The 21,224-nt window shown below is 40.7% G+C and overlaps 1 protein-coding gene across 5 annotated transcripts in view; it reads right to left on the reverse strand.

Moving 5' to 3' along the window:
* Positions 1–12,230: 12,230 nt before the first annotated feature.
* Positions 12,231–21,224, reverse strand: part of AEBP2 (AE binding protein 2) — an 86,920-nt gene continuing 77,926 nt past the window's right edge. Inside the window, exons 7-9 of one of the 5 annotated variants that reach the window (XM_073318678.1) lie at positions 16,335–16,448; positions 16,005–16,071; positions 12,231–14,445 (exon numbers count right to left, since the gene is read on the reverse strand). In XM_073318678.1, the coding sequence (XP_073174779.1) occupies positions 16,017–16,071; positions 16,335–16,448 (169 nt within the window). In that variant the 3' untranslated portion in view covers positions 12,231–14,445; positions 16,005–16,016. Of the gene's footprint in view, positions 14,446–16,004; positions 16,072–16,334; positions 16,449–18,514; positions 18,607–21,224 lie in introns of those variants that run through there. The other 4 variants (XM_073318687.1, XM_073318695.1, XM_073318705.1 and 1 more) reach the window with 4 other exon arrangements.

Genomic DNA, 21,224 nt, shown 5'->3' on the forward strand with positions numbered 1-21,224 from the left:
GTAAAACTACAAAGCATTGTTCAAAATTAAAGGTAAACAGATTAAGGCTCTTCATTACTCAAGGCAACCTTAATTCTAGATTCCAAAGTTTTACTCTAACATAACTTTTATTATTTTATTATTTATCTAGCCCCAAAAATGTCATTAGGCCAATACCTTCAAAGTTGGGTGCATAAATGTAGGCACCTAAAGCCACGTTTAGGCATAGCAGTAAGTGGGTTAAATATGCTGGTTTATGTGTATTACGAGGTCCCTGCCCCAAAGATTTCACAATTTAAGGCCCAGATGAATCCCTGTGCCTCTGTTGAGTCCCATTAAAGTCAATGAGGCATTGGACAGGGTCAGCCCACACAGACCCAGTTGCAAAAGCTGGGAAGAGAAGGGAGGCGACCTGCCTTGACCTGCAGTGATCTTTCTGCTTTCTCCTCTCCCCTCCATTCCCCATGTGTGAGAATAGGCTCCTGAGGGGAGGGAGGAGAGAGAGTTCAGCTTGGTTGTGATTGGAAGCAGTTGTGATTGGCTGCTTGCACCCCAGAAGGTAGGGAAAGCAGCTAATTACCAGGGGTTAACCCTCCAGGCAGGGCTGAAACTTGAGCCCCTCAACAACTCCTCTGGAGCTGTAGAAATTTTATTTGCCAAGTCTCCGACTCCTTTCAACCTGGCACACTTTAATCACTACACACAAGTTGCACCACTCCATAGCTATATCAGTTTAGTTAGATCAACACAATGATTTTAGTGGAATGCAATCACTCACTTTGCAACATGTGTTCACACATCCACATGTTGCATCCATGTAAGCATGGCCCAGTGGTCTCAGGTATCCCAGGCTGCCTGCAGGTGTGCTGCCTTATGGGAAACTTTCATTGTGTACTACAGAATACACACTAGCATCTAAGGGAAGTATGGGTCAAACCTCCATCAGCCCTTCTGCTGTAGCCCATCCGAGAAGGAAGGACCTGTCCATTAAATGTCCTAGTCCTCACTTCCTAATGCAATAAACTTTCTTCCTTTTAAACAGGAAAAATGTTGTTTTCCTCTCAGCTTTGCTCACCGGCCCCAACTGTTCACTTGTGAGTTGAAAGAAAATCACTGACTCTGCTCAATTTCTTGCTTAACTTTGCTGGGGTCAGAAGGCCAGCTGAATCTTATGTCTCTGACTCATAGGAGAGTTTGCTTGACACCTTCAAAGTAAGTATACGAGGGGATCTTTTGACCCCAACCTCCACTAGCAGGCTACAAATAGAGGAAAAATACTCAGTGGTAAGGGCATTAAACTTAACAAAAGCCTTTAAACATCAACCAATAGGCATTACTCAAACCTTCTACAAGTGAAGCCACCCAAAGCGTGGCTGAACGACTAGCAATGATGTCTCATTTGGGACTAAGCAATGGGATTTATCGTCATATTACTTGTTTTTTGTTATTTTATTACCAAAAAGGATTTATACCACAATGAAAGGGGCATTTCTAGAAGCAGCAGATGGGAATCCACCGTAAACCCCTGTACATTAATCTTTGTGACACGATTACAAAATACATTTTCTTTTCTTTTTTGCAGTTTCTGGTGACATGAGAAAAGCTGCTACAGTGAAAGATAAATTATTTTAAGATTTATGACCAATCCCAAAGATAACTGGGGTTACAAATCTGTATTTCAGAAGCTGTAACTTTTGGGGGAACATCTCACATGAAATGTGTTCAAATAGCGGGCTGCTACTTGGATCTTTTTACGGTTTAATTATTTTTCTTGGTGAATTTAGTATTGTTGAAAGGTACCAGATGGACAGTAGTCTACCCTGAAGTCCTATTGATCCCAGGAGTGGGTACAGCATTAGAAGTGCCTTGTCCTTGTCCTTCAGCACTGACCTGGAAGGATCATGTCCACTCAGACCTTGTTCCCTTTGTTGAGTGTAGCAACAGGAGTGCCAAATCCGAGACTTTTAGTTTGTAAGGGTCACACTATACAGTAGAAGCGGGGGAGGGGGGAGAACAACCCTACTATTTCCCTATATATACACATTGTTAACTGTAACAGAGCACTGACTAGGAGCGAGGGAATGCTATTGTCCACCCTCAGAGCTCCAGCCTTGGGTCCTAAACAAACAAGCAGGTTTTGTCCAGACCTGAACTCTTTACTGCCTTCCCTAAGACTTTTGTCTCTTCCCCAGAGCTATAGTCCAGCCAACACAGCTTAGAACACATTAAACAGAGAAAATAAGGCTCCCCCCCATCCCCGAGTGTTCAAATATTCTTTCATAGTCATTGCAGAGGGTATGTCTGCCACTTTCTGGGTCTCAAGCACTACTACAATGCTGGTGTGTTTGGGTTTTCAATGCTGAATTTTTAAAAAAAAGCTTGTGACATTTTATTCATTGCATGAAACTTTTTATTTCTAGCGGAGGTTTTATTACTTGTTACCTTTTTCATTCAAAACCTGAATTTTGGGCCTCAAATGCCTGGCAGCATTCCATTAATTGAAATTAAATGGAAAGTTATTTCTCAGGGGCCAATCCAAGAACGCACACCTATTCAGGGCAGCAAGGAAGCACACACTCAGGTCATGTAGAAGTCGACAGGACTTAACTGAGTGCAGCACTTAAACACCTACTGAAGTCCCCCCGACGTCAGTGGGATTTGAGCACGTGCTTAGTGCTGTCATGAATAGGGGTGGACTTGAGAATAGGTTTACATGATTTCCTGAATTGAGGCCTTGGTGATGGTATATTCTCCCATTAAAATTTTGTTCACATTCAGCTACAACCCTGCTAGCCTCCTTTATACAGACACATCTCTGAGGGCATTCATTAATACAATTTTATTATAATGTTTTAAACATCCTCCTGCTGTTTTTTCCCCCCTTCCTTCTTATGAGCCAATTTTCTGCTGCTCATAGTTCTCTGAATCATCTCCTCTCTCAATAGAGTCCGGAGTGTAGCTGTTAGCCTAAAACCTGCACACCCACATTCTCAAATACCACCCTCAGACACCGCTCAATCCTGTGCAACAGCGGTGTAAGTTATCCCAGCTGAGGCTAAATTGACTTAGCCCTGGTCTACGCTGAGGGAAGGGGGGGGGGTGGATTTTGATCTAGGTTCCGCAACTTCAGCTACATGAATAACGTTGCTGAAGTCGACATACTTAGATCGACTCACCGTGGTGCCTTCACTGCGGTGAGTCGACTGCTGCCGCTCCCCCGTCGACTCTGCCTGCGCCTCTCACGGTGCTGAAGTACAGGAGTCAGCAGGAGGTCGATTTATCACATCTAGACTAGACATGATAAATCAATCCCTGCTGGATTGATCACTGCCCGCCGATCCGGCGGGTAGTGAAGACATACCCTTAGTCAACAGGCAGACTAGCAAGCAATCCAAGGAATTTTATTCTTTACCCTTAAACCTAAATTTCTTCACTTACCTGTAATTTCTGCTGTGATGTCAAACAGCCTTTGATCGCAACTCCCCTCTGCTAACGAGCTGTGCAATTGTGAAGCATTTCTGTTAAATCTGCTAAAGAAGCTTTTAGAAAGCTGAGTATTATATAATTAAGTGTTTGCACATAACACAAGTGTGCATGACTGAGCTATATTCTTCCGTTCTTATGTTTTAGTACCCTACTCCATGAGTAACCCCTCTGAATTCCATGATTGCTTTACAGAATAAGGTACTAAACATGAGTAAGCGTGGCAGACAATGGCCCAGGTAGTAAGTAAAAGATACATCCCTACCCTGAAGATTTTAAAATTTAAACTGAGCACATGACAAGAACATTGGGAAAGATATCAGGCAAAAGGAGCAGTGGAAAGAATACAAAAAGGTTAATTAATTGGCTAGCATGGTAATACACATTGCATCAGTTCTGGGAGGCTAATAGTGTTGCCTATTAAGGTTGCCCAACAATTCTCATTATAAGACCCAGTTTTCCATTGCTTATAACTTTGCCAAACTTTAACTCTTGGAGCTGAAATTTTGCATGCAGAGTGTCTGCCTCAGGCTTATTTTTGAAAATTTCAGACAAAATGATTCACCATTTCAGAGAACTTGGCTAGGAAAAAATACATAGTTTTGCTCAGGTTAAAAAATTCTGTAGACCTTTTCTTCGAACAGTCCAGAGGCCCCATGCTTTGGAGAATGGATGAAACTTGCCTATAGGGTGGCCTCTGTAGCCTTTTGCCATCATTATGAAAAACTGCCTACATTTAGTTAAGTTATTGGCTAGTATTTGCTACAATAAGGATTTTCTCAATGGAACACTTCAAGACAGTAAGTACTATGTTTTGGGGATATAGCTCTTAAGTGGCAGACATTGCAAACATTGATAGTTGTTGTGAAAGTACCCAGGGCCCTTAAAAAGTAATCTGGTCAAAGTATTTGACAGGCTGATTTTTTCCCCTCCATGTTAGCTTCAATTCAGCTCATCCATTCTTTCTGAATATGGAAAAATTTAGAAATGTGAGTATGCTAGTTCAGGTGAAATTTTCCAAACTCCAATGAAAATACCGCCTTTGTTTTTCATACAGCAGTTTCATAAGGCTCAAGCAAAACACACATCTCCTTGCTTTTCCAAAACTACACTTCAGAATACATTCAAATTTAAGCAGAATAATTTATCAATGGATATCTTAAAAACAAACAATCCCCAAACACTGCTTGCCTCAAGCAAGTACCAGGTTAATGTCATTAACAGATAAAAGTGCATCTTTATGTGACTATAAAAGCCTATGTTATGTTTAGACATCTTTCCCTTCTGGAATGTTGTTTAAAATACCCCGTTTTCAGGGACCAAACTGTTTATTTTACTTGCAAAGCTGTGTGCATATGGGAGCCATTTGAAGAACAGATCTGTGAATGTTTACTTGAACAATTTTATAGCGAATGGTTGAAAGGGAAAGACTGTAGGTTCAACTATCTACCCTTTTAAAAGTAAACTATTCTGATATGGAGAAGGAAAAATCCTGTGTGTCACACATTTAGAAGAAAAAGAAGAGAAACATTTGTGGTTGTGTTCATGTCCATGTGTAAAACAATCAAGGTGTAATAGCAGTGGTAGAGCAGGAAATGACAAGTTCAGCTTGAAATCCTGGATAAAGCCTATTTTAACCTAACCAGAATCATAAGCTCTGGGGGCAGGCACTGTCTTTTGTTTTGTCTTTACACTGCCTAGCACAATGGAGTCCTGTGCATGGCTGAGGCTGCTACATACTACCACAAGACACCATCTCTCACATCTTGCAGTGAAAAGCAGCAAGGAATAAAGTCAATGCTTGAGATTCTGATCTTAATTATACCAGTACGGAATCCTGAATAACTCCATTGTTTTCAAATGGACTTAGTCCAAATTTATATAGTTTTGTAACTGAAATCAGAATCTCACCCACTGACTATTACTTTGTGAACAGCAAAATTACACGGCCATACATAGTGCAATTGGGACAGAGTCTCATCTTGGTTACACCAGTAATTCATTTCATGATAACTATTTATATGACAAAGTAAACATTAAGAAAGTACGGGTGTGTTTTTATCTGTCTTTTAATGCAACACAGTATATGGAAACTGAGCACTATATGGACTGCCAGTTCTCAGCATGGACAAGTTTAGGAACACAATTTCCATTGGCTCAGCTTCCTAGTAGCCATTCTCCCTCATTCCCAGAAAAGTGCTGTTCACCACTCCTTATTCCAAATCTCTACCATCCACCTGAAGCTTAGGCCAAGATATTCTAAAGTGCCTAGAAGATTTTGAATGCTTCAAAATTTGGGTGCCCAACCTGACACTTAAAAAGGCCTAATTTTCAGAGAACAGGGTTTTCAGTACTCTTTAAAAATAGGGGTCCTTTAAAGTGCATTGTGCATGTAAAAGTGCCCCCAAATCAGTCATTCTTGAAAATCCTTGCCTTAGTCAACTACCCAAAGGTTAACAACCATAGTAAGCAACCTGCTCTGTTTTCTGCTCCACATCCTCAGAGTAACAGCAGCTAGAGAATTTGAACACAAAACAAATTCAGAGTAAGACCAAGGTCAGGTGTGTTACTCATACACTGAAGGACTGAAATTGCAGGCTCTTCTGAGGAAAGATGGGCAGTCATTAATATTTTTCCTCCTGCTGCAACTATAGCGCAGATTGCTAGCAGCCAAACCGTTACAGTCTTTAGAACTTCATGTAAATTAGTGATGAGATGCATCCCCAATAAGATGTTATGCTTATAATACTCATCTGTTACTGTATTTGGGTCAGCCATATCTCCCCAAAGCACGGCCTATTGCTACTGCCAAAGCCACCCAGCCTATACAAACCTTGGGCAACATTTTTAACTGCAATGGAAGAAAGGTTTTGGGCTTAAGGAAATGTCAGGTCATCAGGTGAGGTCATCAGGTGAAATGACACCATAGATTTAGTCACTGATAAGGCCATCCAGCTCAGCAACATTTATTGAAGCTTCATTTTTGTTGAATCAGACAATGAATGCTCTTGTATTCTGATGGCACTGACATATTTTGCCCTAACTTGGCAATACTTAGCACATAATATAAATAAGTTTCTCCACCGTTAACATTATCCACAAATCCGTTCTCAAAAGGGAAGGTAGAAACATTTCAGAGATGGAACCTCAGCGGATACATATGAGTGCTGACATTTAGCACACAAAATTAAAACTGATGCGTTGTGTTACCTGACCCACCCAGCAGGAGAGCAAGGGAGCACAGAGGTTTTCCCAAGCTTTAGGGTTATTTTTTTTGTTTTTCTCCTAAGGCACAATACTTCTGGAGAGATTTATTCCTCTGTGGACAAAACTTCCAAAAACAGACCTTGGATTCAACCAAGTTAGCCAATGAACCTTACAAACAATAGCAAAGAGAGTGAGTGTGCGCGCACACACACACACGAGCTCTACATCTACACTAAGTTTTAAAACCTGTGGCCACGAGTCTCAGCGCTAAAGCGCTCAAAGCAGCTGTGTAGTTGTTTGGGCTCAAGCTGGAGTTCCAGCTCTGAAGCCCTGCGGGAGGGGAAGTTTCAGAGCCTGCGCTCCAACCTTTGCAACATATGCACTGTTGTTTTTAGTGCTGTACTGTGAGCCTGAGTCTGTAGACCTGGGATCCGAGACTTGCTACCATGGGTTTTAAAATGCAGGGTAGACACACTTCAGTGTGCCTAGCCATCAAAAGGAAGAGCAGACACCATCATCTATCCCTCTTCTGCTCTCTGCCCCTCCAACTTCAACTATCAACAATAGCAGAATTGCCTCAAGACCCACAAGCCAACTGCCAAAATATTACTCCACTTGCAATAGATTGCGAAGATGTTCAACATATGATCAACACAAGTTCTGCTGGGCTTACCAGACTTGAAATCCTGGATAAGTCTGTGGGGTCCAGATATACATTTAGTAAGGTCAGATTTACGCAGAGGCACTTGTCTACAGCCCCAGCTCCTATTCAATGTGATCAATTTCATCTTTCACTTATTTTAAAGTTTCTAACCCTAACAGTTGAAAGAAGAGCTTAAAAATATGATCCAAGTGTCTGCAAGAATCCGCAGGCTGCCTCCAGCAGAGGGAAAAGTAGCCGTCACTAGAGCCAGGAGGGAAGGTGGCCACTACAACAGACCTGGCCCTTGCAGAGCTAGATGGGAGGCTGTGGCTGGTTTGGGGATTTAGATTCCCTGCTGGGCTCTGCAGAATTTGCTCCTCCTTAGGGCTCGGATGTAACCTGAGGACTCTAGTCCTTCCTTCTGGCTTTTTGGCTTCACGAGTCAGATTGTTCCACTCACAGCACCAAAATTAAACAGGATTCTATAGATTGTGCAGATCTTCAATTCTCCTATTTTTGGAAGGGCCAATGAGGAAAGAAGATACTTTCAAATCTGGGGGAGAGGAAGGTTTTGTTTGTGCTCTCTTTGTTGTTCCCTCTCTGGATGGAGAGAAAGACCAGGCAGGTAAAACATCTCCTGAAAACATACCTGAAATGAGCTAAGATTACAAAAATTGTAAGTAAGGGCAAGGAAATGCATTAGATTATCTCGTTTTAGCTTGTGATTTTTCCCTATGCCAAGAGGGAGTTTTATTCCTGTTTTTTGTAATTTTGAAGCTGAGCCTAGAGGGGAATCCTCTGTTTTAAATCTTTTTATTACCGTGTAAATTTACCTTCCATCCTGATTTTTGCAGATATGATTTTTACTTTTTCTTTAAATACAGTTCTCCTTTAAGAACCTGATTGATTTTCAGTGTCCTAGAGACAAAGGGTCTGGTCAGTACTCATATTATTCTCAAGCCTCCCCAGGAAAGGGGGTGAAGGAGTTTGGGGGAATATTTTGAAGAAAGAGGGACTCCAAGTGACCCTTTTCCTGAATTTTTGTGTAAATCACTTGGTTTACAGTGTGTACCATCAGTACCATCCAAGGACAAGGAAAGGAATTGTACCTTGGGGAAGTTTTAACCTAATCTAGTTAGGTAAAATCTAGTTAATCTGGTAGAATATAAGATTAGGGGGTCTTTCATGCAGGTCCCCACATCTGTATCCGAGTTCAGAGTGGGGAGAGATCCCTGACAGGGGCAGTTTGACCATTTGATAGCCCCCTATGCCTATGGAGAAGTTTCTTCTAATCCTCTTAGACTACATCTACTCAGCAACCTTGGTCATAAGCCTTGGGTTAGTGGGACTCGAGTCAGCTGACCACTATCAGGGAACCCTGGCCTTGAGCATCTATACTGCATTTTAATGTTAGATTAGGGATTTTCTGACCCACGCTTGAACCTGGGGCGCTGGTGTCCATACTGCAATGAACAGTCCTGAGTTAAAGTAACCTATCCCAGAGTGGCTATCAGCCTCTCTACCACCTGTGTCGATACCCTAGCCCAATTCTATTCATGGGACTCAGGTGCCCATAAGGAACACATGAGTACATAAACTGCAAAATAAGCTCCTTTGGTAGCGCTCTCAGGAGTATGACTGCAGTTGAGGCAGCTTTATACACTGAACTACCATCAATCTGAGAACTGGGCTCTCCACCTCTAGACTGAGTCACGTTGGCAGGAAAATGCCCACATGCCCCTGTTCTGAGGATAATCAGGACATCAGTCTCCAGGACTGTCAAACTATTAAAATGAAACTTTGCAATTCTTCATTTTTAAAATGGGATGTTCAACGAAGGTGTTTTGTTTTTTTAAATTTATTTCTGTCTGTTTTGAAGTTTGACATGAAACGTAGGTTTCAGAGGAACCCCCGTACAAGCCTGGCTGCTGCCAGCTGCAGAGCGGTGAAGTGCACACCCATGGCGCAGAACGCAGTGTGCTCCAGCAGTCCCCAGGGAAACCTTATCCCTGCCCTCACCGCACCCCAAGAAACAGGGATGAGGGATCCTTAGGAGGCTGTGGGAAGGTCTGGGGTTGGCTCCCACTCACCAACCTCACAGTGCACACTGCCTTTGCAACCCTGCACACGTAGCACCACGGACAGCAGAGGCCCAGGCGCTAAGAACAGAAAGCAGAGCTGGACCAAGCAGCTGCCCTGCAGGTAGGGGAAGTGACAAAGTTCCTGGGTCAGCACAGCCAGAGGAGGGATGACCTGCCAACATCCTGGCAGCTGGGAGCTGCCTCCCACCTGCACACAAAGCCCCAAGGACAGGGGCCGGTGGGGGCGGGGGGGGAAGGAGGGTCACCCGCCAGGAGCAAAGGACAGAGAGCAGAGTGGGATCAAGCAGCTGTCCTGCAGGTAGGGGAAGTTGTGGAATTCCTGGCTCAGCACAGCCAGGGGAGGGATGACCCCCACCATCCTGGCAGCAGCAAGGAGGAGCCAGAGTCGCTGCTGCAGGAGGCTGCGGGGAGGTTTTGGGGCTGGCTACCACTTGCCACCCTAACAGTGTATGCTGCCCGGGCACCCCTGCACATGTAGCCCCAGGAACGGCTGGGATGTTGGGGGGTCATCTTTCAATCAGCTGCTTAGTCCCCATTCCGCTCTCTGGCCCTTGCATCAAAATCTGGCTGTGGTCATAGGACCAGAAAATAGCTCTCTCTGCAAAAAGCTTCTTCTAATCAGTCTCCACTGAAAACCCTGAAGGCTCTCTGATAGCGTGCTTGTAGACAATGAGCTAACACTGACCTGAGCTGCTGCCATTTGCAAAGGGAGGTGTGGCTTCTGTTTGCAATAAAGTGCAATAGACTGCACCAGCGGTTCTTAACCAGGGGGCTGCAATCTCTAAATCCATGTGCTCTGCAAAGCAAGGCTGGCATTAGATTGCCTGGCTCCCCCCCATCCCCACCGAGTGGCTGAAGCCAGGAGCCCTGAGCCTCCCAGTATCTGAAGCCTTTCCCCCGCTTCCCTGCTGGGCCCTGGAGGTTTTATAGCATGTTGGGAGAGGGGAGGGGTGTCTCAGAAAGAAAAAGGTTGAGAACCCTTGTACTGCACCATATTGTTGGCATAAAAAGGACTAAGAAGTTGCCCCAAGGAACTCTGGGATACACCCAGAAGTCTTCCAGGACCTAGTTCAAGCTGTGGCAGAATGCACACAGGAAAGCAATAGGGCTCAGACCTTAGGTCCCAGCTTAACATGGGCTCAGACCCTCCAGCCCTGCAGGGTCCTGGGGCCCTAGGTTAACACACTTGGTGTGTGGACGCAACCTGGGTTAGGCCCAGGCTTACACTGCATGGTAGACATACCCTTAGTGAGAGGCTGTTTTATGCCCTGAAGCTTAATCATTTCCAAACTTTTTAAAAAAACATGTAACTGGGTCAACAAACTGCCTACTGTCTGTGCTGGGGCTGGCAGGGAAAGGTGCCTCTCCCCAACCGCCGCAGGTCCCTTCTACGGGGGAGGCATCTCTCCCCACTGCAGCCATGAAGCTGGCCACAGGGCTTAATAGGCAGCTGTGCAGCTTAGAAGGAATTTAGGGTCCCGCCCAGTGCTAAAATCTATATAAGGCGGGGAGTGACATCATCTGTGGTTCTTCACTCCCCACACAAGACTACCCCTGGAAACACCTGAGGAACAAAGACTGAACTGAGGGAAGGGCTGGACCCACACCAAAGCCATTTCTAACCTGTGTATGAAACACCTGGGGATTCCAAGCAGTAAAGCAAGTGCAGCTTGCTCATGGATCTGCAGCCTGCTTGTATCCTTTCTCAGAGTGAGCTTCTGCTAATTCATATCCAATCTATTTAGTATATTAAGCTTAGTTTGTGTTTATTTGATTAGTAATCTGCTTTGATCTGTTTGCTATCACTTACGCTCACTTAAAATCTCTTTTGTTTCCATCTAAACCAGTGAGCTTTGACTGGAGTGCTTGGGGAAAATCTCTGCTTGGTTACCACAAGTGCGCATTGTCCTCTTCAGAATGAGGGTGAGGTGGACCGGGTATCAAACCCATATACTGGCCAGATTTGACCAAGGCAGGACAGTGCTGTACTGCTCTGGAATCCTAGGCTGGGAAGCTGGTGGTCAGAGAGCCTGGGTGTGCCCCTACCTGTGTGAATGCTGGTGAAAGTGCGGGCTGGAGGCCTTTGCAACTTGTCACAGCAGTACAGTGTGAAAGGGAGCCCAGGCTGGTGGGTCAGAGGGCTCAGAAGTACCCCAATTCCAGGTGGTACCCCTGGGTGAACCCGTCAGTCATATACTGTAGAAAAGCAGCAAACCTTCACACATACAAAATGAGAAAATGCATTCTCTGACTGAACTACTTGGGTGGCTTCTCCCTTATGAAAAACATCCTATAAACAGAAACAGAAAAACATGCGTAAAAGTTATATATCTGGGTAATACCAAGAAAAAAGAAAACAGCCTGAATTAGTCCAAACTGGAGAATTAATGTTCTTCTTCAAAAATACTAAGTAACATTCAAGTAGTCACTCAGACAGATGCGTGGAAATACTGTTGCATGTGCCTGGTATACCTCTATCAAAGTTGGTATTTGTTTGGAGCAACAAATCATTGGCACTTAATTCTTGCATCTGAAGCACACACAGACACAAAAGAATTAGATATATTTAGAAAGTGGATATGTGTAAGCATAAATCATTTCAGAAACTTTCTTCAAGCTAAAACAAAGCAAAAAAAATGCACTTACCTTTTTGTTACCAGTGCAAACTCAGATTTAATTCTGTCTGTCCCCCTGCATTTTGGTTTTAAATGGACTCTTCCACCCTCGTGCCCCTCTGCCCCACCCCAGGCAACTCCTGCATCATTAGGATATCACAGAATGCTTTTCTCAAATGCAAGAACAGACAATCACCGGTTGATTATTAATGGTTTACAGGTATAGTACAGGATTTATATCCAACAACTCTTAAGTGTGCATTCCATCATTTACAGAGAAACTAAAAAGATATTTAATTTATATCTTCAGCTCTTTTAAAACCTTCATTAAATGGTTACAATTTGGAAGCTAACGTGGTTATTTGCTTTGTTTTATTAGAAAAAATACTCAGGCAAGGTCTACAATCATCTGTCAATTATAGATGACTTACAAGGAACTCATGAAGCAATAAAATTAAAAAAATACAAATACAAACTATATCTGAAACACTTCTATTTGGCAATTTTATAACAAATTTTAAAAAAGAACCAAAAAAAGAGATTGTGGATTACTTTATAGGTACAGAATAAGCAGTAGATGAAGTGCTCAAGCAAAAAAATTAAACAAAACACTGTACTTTTTTTAAAAATAAAGTCAGGTTGCTACAAATCTTATGAATAATACCCTTATTTATTAACCAACCATTCCAGAACATCTTATATTAGTGGTGCTTTTAATCTGCACTTCATTTTGTTTGATAAGATTTTTCATGTATATAAGTAACATATTTAACCCGTTGGAGCCAAGCAAGTCTCTTGTGTCAGTACCAATGCAGAATGCATTCGTATTATATTAGGAAACACTTAACCCTGCAGCCAAAGGATTAATTCTAAGTTTTATTCTATTTAATAAAATTTTAGTGTAAAAACTGCTGGTTTTTCGTTTCACTGTAGTAACGTGAAAATTCCTCCCCAATAAGGAAGACTAATTCTGCAGTTTGACTGCACATATATTTTACATTAGTTCCTTCCAACAGCAAGGAAATGACTGATTTCACGTTCACTATCAGAAAGGAGTGCCATTATGGGTTCTGTTCATCCTTCAAAGATTTCTGGGAAGGATGTTCAATGTATTTTTGTTCTTACAACAGATATTAACAGTAGTACATAGTCCCTTAGGTATGCAAACGACTTTTGTTGTTGTTAGGAAGGTGCTTTTTTAAACATTTCTTCTGGCAGCACTAGTGAATTACAATATCCTTCCATATTTTCTAACATAATATATACATTTTAACTTTCATGCCTCTAGAAAAACATCTACAGTACATTTCATAATATAAAAATATATTACAAATCTGCTGAATTATTTACAAGCAATGTCCTATTATCTATATGCAACATTTTTGTCTCCATACAAGACTAACAAGTTACACACATTTCTATTTCTGTAAGTTAAAAAAATCCATGATTTCTTGCTTATTAAGCAAGAAAGTGATTTTATTTTCCTTTTCAAAGCCAACTTTGGTGCATAAAGGTTGAATTTCTAGATGTTTTAAAAAAATATCATTTTCTTTACATCTAGAAAAGATTAGGCCAAATAAAAAAAACATATACTGTACAAGTGACAGTGTCTTAAAAGGTCAAAAAATTAAAATCAAACACCAATTTCACTAACTGCTAAAGTAGAGGTTTTTCAAAAACCGTTCAGTAATAAAGATTACATAAAAGTAGACCTCATTAACATACAGTACTAGTCCTGAAAAAGGGTCAGACATACTGCAACACTCTTAACAACACCTTTCAGTCTTACTTGGATATATGAATTTATAGCTGATTGGGAAAAACAAGCATTCCATTAACATTTGTTTAAACATCATTTAATGTCTCTTATTAGTTTTTGTGAAAGGACGCACAAGTGTACAAATGACGATTGATCACGATCCACCATACTCAGAAGGTAATAGGATAAAGCCTTGGTAGTTTGTTCATTGTCTGGTGAGTGTTAAACTCTTAGCAGCTTGTTAAGAGTTCTCCCGGGAACTGTGTAAGTTGTGATGGTTAGTTACTTCCTCTTTTCATCAAACTACTGTATATACTAACAAAAGAAAAGCAGCTTAAAGAAGCAAGCATGCAAAGCCTTTTAGTTGTTCCACTAAGTTGCCAGAAGAGTGTTTGCTCAGTCTCCCACTGTACCATTCCATGACAATGTGGATATACAGTAATATATTAATATATTCCACAGAAGCATCTACTTCATTCACAGAATGTTTACACTAAGCATAAATATTATCTAAGGATTTGAAAAAAAGAAGGGGGGTGGGTTGGGGGGCCTTGACTAATGTGCAACTTTATTTCTAATTCCATTGTCAGTGACTAAGACTGCAGGTGTCCCCAATTGCTTGGTTTTTACCTCTTCAACCTCTTCTGTGGCATTGTTCTGCAAAAGAAGATGATACATTTATGGTTCGAGGTCATCTCAACAGCTGATTCAATATAGCTGTGTATGGAGTATTTTGGAATCATGATTATACACAATTTATTTTCATAAAATTTTATTCAAACAAATGTCATTTTAGAAAAACCCCATACTAGGATCCATTATTTCAGCCTTTGTACTGTGACTAGTATCCCCTCAATAATTCTTCCCCCATGCAAGTTTTAGGCTCCAGTTTCAGTTCTTTGATCAAACAATACTGTGAGGTTTCCAAAAGAGCAATATTTATCAGTACACAATTCCAAGAGTTAAAATTCTAGATTACTTCCTGGGGGGGTATTTTAGTAGTTTTACTGGGGTCTCTCTTAGCCCAAAAAAATTAGAGTTTCATTTGAAAGGATCATCATAACCATTTTCATGAGAACTTCTAGAAAGTTGGCAAAAAATAAATTAATAAACAAATTGATCTATATGACATCAGTTAAATTCCATTTGGGCCATAAAATTACACGTAACTAATACCTAAAGCAGGGAATAAAAACAGTTTGTGTTAAACATTTTAAAACAAGATACAGTCTAATTTTTCTCATAACACTTATGAATTATTAGTTCACATCAGTCATTCATATTCAAGTAAGTATTTAAAATACTTACTTTTAGAGAGACCGAACATATAGTAAAATTAATTCTCTCCATACTCAAAATCCATTAATTTGATTAGTGAAGTAAATTGACTATGAAGGTGAACTGAAAGGCTCAATACACATCCAGACCTCAGCTGAGTGTTCTGTGTATTGCTTTAGACGTTAGTGATGTCAAGAAACACAAGAACACTGAACTTTGAACATGGCAGGTAAATGGAAAACAACCAGATTTTCAATTTAAGTTTTTATAATTAATCCTACACATGTATCATCCTGTTATTGATTTGGGATCTTAACTGGTTTAAAAAGAAATAAAAGCATTTCAGATTACCTTTAAAATATTTTTTACACAAGATACAATTGTGGGCATCTATAGGATTAAGTATAGCACGCTAACACAAAGGAATAACAAGAAAATATTAGAAATGTGATGATTAGAAGCCAATCTGAAGTCCTAAAAACACGTGTGTACTGCTCAAGGACATGTACTATCCCTCACCCCACCCCAAAGGATAAAGAATCTTGTATTAAAAAAATAGTACTTGTATACAAGTACAGGTTTCTAAGGCTATGTCTACACTACCGCGGTAAGTCGACCTATGCTACGTAGCTGGAGTCGACATACCTTAGGTTGAGTTACCGCGGGGTCTACACTGCAGGGGTCGACGGGAGAAACTCTCCCGTCAACTTACCTTACTTTTCTTGTCAGGGTTAGAGTACAGGGGTCAACTGGAGAGCAATCTGCTGTCAATTTGGCGGGTCCTCACTAGACCTGCTAAAATTGACCGCCGGTGGATCGATCTCAGAGCGTCGATCCGGCTGTAGTGTAGACATAGCCAAAGTAATACTGCATGTATTACAGCTGAATGTAAAATATGAAAAGATAAATTTGGACTTTAAAAAAATTGGTATACAAACCAGGATGTGATCTTAACAGAAGTGATCTTTCAGGATTCCACTGTATGTACCTCCTTTACTAGAATTTCTGTACACCAAGCACAAAAAAGTAAAATACACTTGGTAAATACATACATTCCCTGTTTCTCAGTTACTAGAGTTCAGTTCAAGAAGTTAAGCAATTCTGAAAAGACTTAAAACCTCAGAACTTAACCCCTGTACACTGGCAGGATTGAAGTCCCCTGCACTGGTGCATCATGCATTAGCAATCTTGGCTTCTGGCATCAAAAAGTTAAGCGAGGCTTAAGACTTTATTTCAATAATGTAAGAGGTTTAAAATTAGGAAGTTACCTGTATATGTTTGGGTCCAGAAGCAAGGCAGTATCTTTTGGTAGTTTTGATAAATGAACTACTTTAGTTTTTAATTGATGTCGTTCACTTTCATTTACCCACACATCAGGCAGACTATGAATAAATAAAATAAAAATTTTCAAAAAAGATCAATCCTTTTTCCTCACCACAAAAGTATGTGGCAAATTTGCACTTATGAAGTATTTTAATATAATCCTCAAATTCCAAGCACTAAAATAGCATCCCCACTGGGGTGGGAAAAGGACAGCAGAATTTTCATACATTCCTTACCTTTACAATGCAAAAGAGACGCTAAGAATGGCTGAAGTTATAGTTCCTTAGAAATACTGGATGAAAAAATAAAATAATGTCCTTGTATCTTGAATTTCAGAATTTTGGCATTTTAAATGTAAAACAAAGAAAAGCACACAGTGACTTCTAACAAAAAAGAATAAATTCAACTTAATCTCAAAACTAAAACAAAAATAGTATGTTTGATTTTTCAAGTATTAGGTAATGGTAATTTAGAATACTAAATGCCCTGAGCTTCACCCTGGACCAATGAACTTACTGGTTATCTGCTTAATTTTCATAAAACTAAAGCTTACTTCACGTGTTCATCAAAATATGATTTCCTGAGTCAAAATAATGAAGTAAAATGTATTAATTCTCTTTTTTTTTTTATATATATAGACAGCTGATTTCAAGCATGTTCAGTATCTCGTATTTCAACTGTTCTTAGGGTGAGATACAGTAGAACCTGGTTACTACATAAATTTGGAGGTAGTCCCAGTGCTGCGTATAGTGAGGCTCCTGGGTAAGGGCTGGGGACAAACGAAACACACTGGCCCAGTTCTTAGTACTCAACAATGCTCTGAAACAAAACTAGTCCACTTAAAACTGGCTTTTTCTTTTGCTGCTTAGGAAGCTGTGAGTGCTAAGGTTTGTGACATGCACGGTATATGGAAGAATGTTGCATGGCCATATATGCATGCATTTTACAGAGAACATTGGTGAAATGTAAAAAGAAGTGTCTATAAAATGTATTTTACAAATAAGTAATAACTGTTCCTAAGGGAGCCTGTGGCACAGAAAATACTGAAAAGAAATCAATGGATTGATCTAAGTCAGATGTTTGGAATGGAAATTAAATTAAAAACAAGAAATTACCAACTGATGCTGAAAAGGAAACAGAAGTAAATAAAAAACTTCATACAAGAGATATCTGGAACGTAGAACAAATGGCCAAAGATAGCAACTTATGAAAAGTAGTCCTTTTGTAAGCTTAAGAGGCAATCTGAAACACTTAAGATGGAGAAAATACAGTAGAACAGATTCTTTTTCTGACCCCCAAAATCAACTATAGTTTTTATTCCCTGTGTTTATTAGGGAAGACATGCCATCTGGCGCTCTGTCCTGACTCTTACCTACACCAGATAGTACAGAATGTTTATGGATTTACAACTAATACATTACGCCTACTCAAGTTAGCTACAAAGGTGTAGTCCAAGATTATTGTGTCAAAACATGCAAATTGACTGGCTTTCTTGGAAAAATAGGGTAACAGTTCACTTCTGTTGAAACAGCATTCCTTTAAATGGACCAGAATTTCCACTCTTTACATTTGCTTTAAATATGGGATTGTCTAACGTATCTGAGTAACTTCTCTTCTACACTCTACGACAGATTTTAAAATGTTGTTCATTTCTTTAAATTGAAATATTGAAATTTAGCATGACTCTTTAAAAGTAAAATATTGCACTGAACATTTAAATCATATTTCTGTTGATATTAGAATGATCATAGACCTGAAACTTTCAGGTATTAATTAATTAAGCAAATAACTTTTTATCTCCTGTATTGTAATAGGAATAAGTATGTGTTATAGTACTGTTATAAACACTCTCATAACTTATAATTCTATTACAAGATATTAAGTTCTATTTTTAATACATTCAGACTCAATCTTGCCCAATGAAACGGCAAGAATAGTACTTCTTAGTGGCAGCTGAAATATTTATATTACCCTTCCCATTCCTGGCTGAAAATTACTCAATCATCCTGCACTACTGTACAGTACAGCAGCAAATTTAAAAAAAAAAAAAAAAAAAAAAGGCCACAGGTAGTTACAACACCAAACCAAAATGCCAATGACTCCAGGAAAGAAAAAAATAACTTACCAGTAATCCTTGTTCTCTGAAGACAGTAATTATAATAGATCCACACCGTTGGGTTCATGCTCTTGCACACGACCAGTTGGGACACTGAAAATCTGAGGGGTTAAAACCACCTCATCAGAACATGTGTTTGCCTACCTGCTTTAGAAGATCTATGATATTTAGATTACACCTGCTCATCACAGTGGTATCTGCATCAATCTTCAGTTCTTATTTGATCAAAAGTATCACTGAATCTAAAAATACTCCTTTGCTCCAAGAGATGTTGGTTGAGTGAATGAATGCAGAGCTATTATATGCAATTACTGGAAATAATAATAAATGGAAATTCACTTATGATAGTGTCATGCTTGAAACCTGAAAATCCATGACTAATTTCAAATTATATGATGATTGCTACAAAACTAGAGCTTCTTTGATCGACAGTACCACAGGGATTTTATTTGAAAGTCTCCAAAGAAGGACGGCGCATGCCACCTTACCGATGCAGCCATTTAAATTTTCTGAATTTTAGCTCTGACTTATTCCAGATCCAGTCATATGCAAGAGCATGGATTCAAGAATGTGGACCTATTATAATTCTACTTACCTTGAGAAGAAAAAGTAGTAACTTCATTAAAAAAACTTGTGGAAAACCCAGGGATTGCGCAACACTGGCTAAACTACACTTCTAATGGGTCTCCTAATAATATTAGAACAAGGTGGAAATAAAAAGATTATTCCACTTTTCCATATAATTAGGATTATAATATTTGCATACAAAAGAACTTTTCTTATTTGAAAGAGAGAGCTCTCATCCATATTTATAGTAGAGTATTTTAGAAAAGTAAATCAATGATGTATGAAATATTTGATACTTAAAACTTTCTATTTGCCTTAAACCTATTTGAGGAGGGCTGAAACCATTGTCATATGAAATCTGGCAGAAGGAGAGATTACTTACCTTGTACAGTAACTGGAGTTCTTTGAGATGTGTCCTCAGCAGGATGTGTGCATGACTGTGCACTCTGGAATGGAGCTCTGTCATCAGCAGTGGCCACAGGTCCTTGCACGCTTGTTACCTAGATACCCTCGTGCCCCAGTACAAGGGCATATAGGAAGGGGTGAACCCGCTGCCACTCTAGTTCCTTCTCAACCATAGAAGTCCAACTAGAGACTCCAAAAGCAGAAGGGAAAGAGGGCATGGAGTGGAGCACCAATAGGTACTCACATCTTGAAGAGCTCCAGTTACTGTACAAGGTAAGTAACCTCTCCTTTTTCAAGTAGCGTCCTTATGGGTGCTCCATGCCACAAAGACTCCTGAGCAGTACCTCCATGAGGAGGTGCATTCATTACAGAATGTAGAACAGCATCAGCTCTGGAAGCAATCACAAGAGCGTAGTGCAGGGAGAACGTGTGTCTCAAAGACCAGGGTGCTGCTCTGCAGATGTCTGTGATCAGGGCTGGCTCCAGCTTTTTTGCCGCCCCAAGCGGCGAAGAAAAGAAAGAAAAACCCAATTGAGCCGCCACTGAATTGGAAGAGAGGGAATGAAGAACTCGCCGCCGAATTGCGGCCGAAGACCAGAATGTGCCACCCCAATAACGCAGGGAGTGCCACCCCTTTCTATTGGCCGCCCCAGGTACCTGCTTCCTTCACTGGTGCCTGGAGCTGGCCCTGTCTGTGATGCATATGTTTCTCAGCATGGCAACTGGTGGAGTCAGCCAGTTGGAAGGGGACAAAACCCTGAGGCTTTAAGATGGATCCTGCAATCCATTTGGGTAGTCTGAAGGGAAATCACCTGTACTTTGATGTGTTCTGCAACTGAAAAAAAAATCTGGGTGAAGTCCTAAAGGGCCTAGTGCTATCTAGATAAAAGGCAAGATCTCTTCTTACATCCAGTATATGAAGGCTCACGTCTTCTCTTGAAGAGTCAGGCTTGGGATAAAAGAACAGTAGGTGATTTTCTTGGCTGAAGTAGAATCCCGAGGAAACTTTAGGAAAGAAGCGAGGGCATGGATACAGTCACCTTGATGTGACAGAACACCATGTACAGTGGGTCAGTTATCAAGTTGATCCTCCTGATCAAGGTGATGGGTATGAGGAATGAGGTGTTAACAGACAGATGGAAGAGAAAATAGTTCACCACAGGTTCAAATGGGGGTTTTCTCAGTGTGTTGAAGACTAAATTGGAGTTCCTGTGGTGGAGTTGGTTCTTTAATTGGAGAGAAGAAGTTTAAAGAGGTCTTTGAGAAACCTCATCATGGTTGGGTAGGTGAAGACTGAAAACCCCACAATGGAGGGAGGGAAGACTATTATATCAACTAGGTGAATTCAGGGATAATCCTGTGATTTTTAAACTGAATTAGTAATTGAGAGTGTCAGTCAGACAAGATGCAAGAGGAAGTATAGATCAGTGACTGTACCAAGTCCGGAAGTGTATCCTTTTATGTAGTTTTTTTTGCTATGTTTAGATGCTTGAGCAGTAGGGGAGTCAGGATTAAACATACAGCAGTATGTGAGCCCAAAGAACTATTAGGGCATCTCCCACTGCGTTCCACCTGTATCCTCGCCTTGAGCAGAATCATCTGCACTTCACATTGGATGGAGGGAAAGAGACAGGACCCTACTTCTCCTTGCCAGGGTTGGGTGTATCCCCTGCTAAAAGTTTTTCCAAGGTGAACCCCAAATGAAGGAGGCTCAAAAGGGGAACTCTGAATAGACACTTCTGAATCT

The sequence above is a fragment of the Lepidochelys kempii genome, chromosome 1, assembly GCF_965140265.1.
Source record: "Lepidochelys kempii isolate rLepKem1 chromosome 1, rLepKem1.hap2, whole genome shotgun sequence".
Classification (NCBI taxonomy): Eukaryota; Metazoa; Chordata; order Testudines; family Cheloniidae; genus Lepidochelys; species Lepidochelys kempii.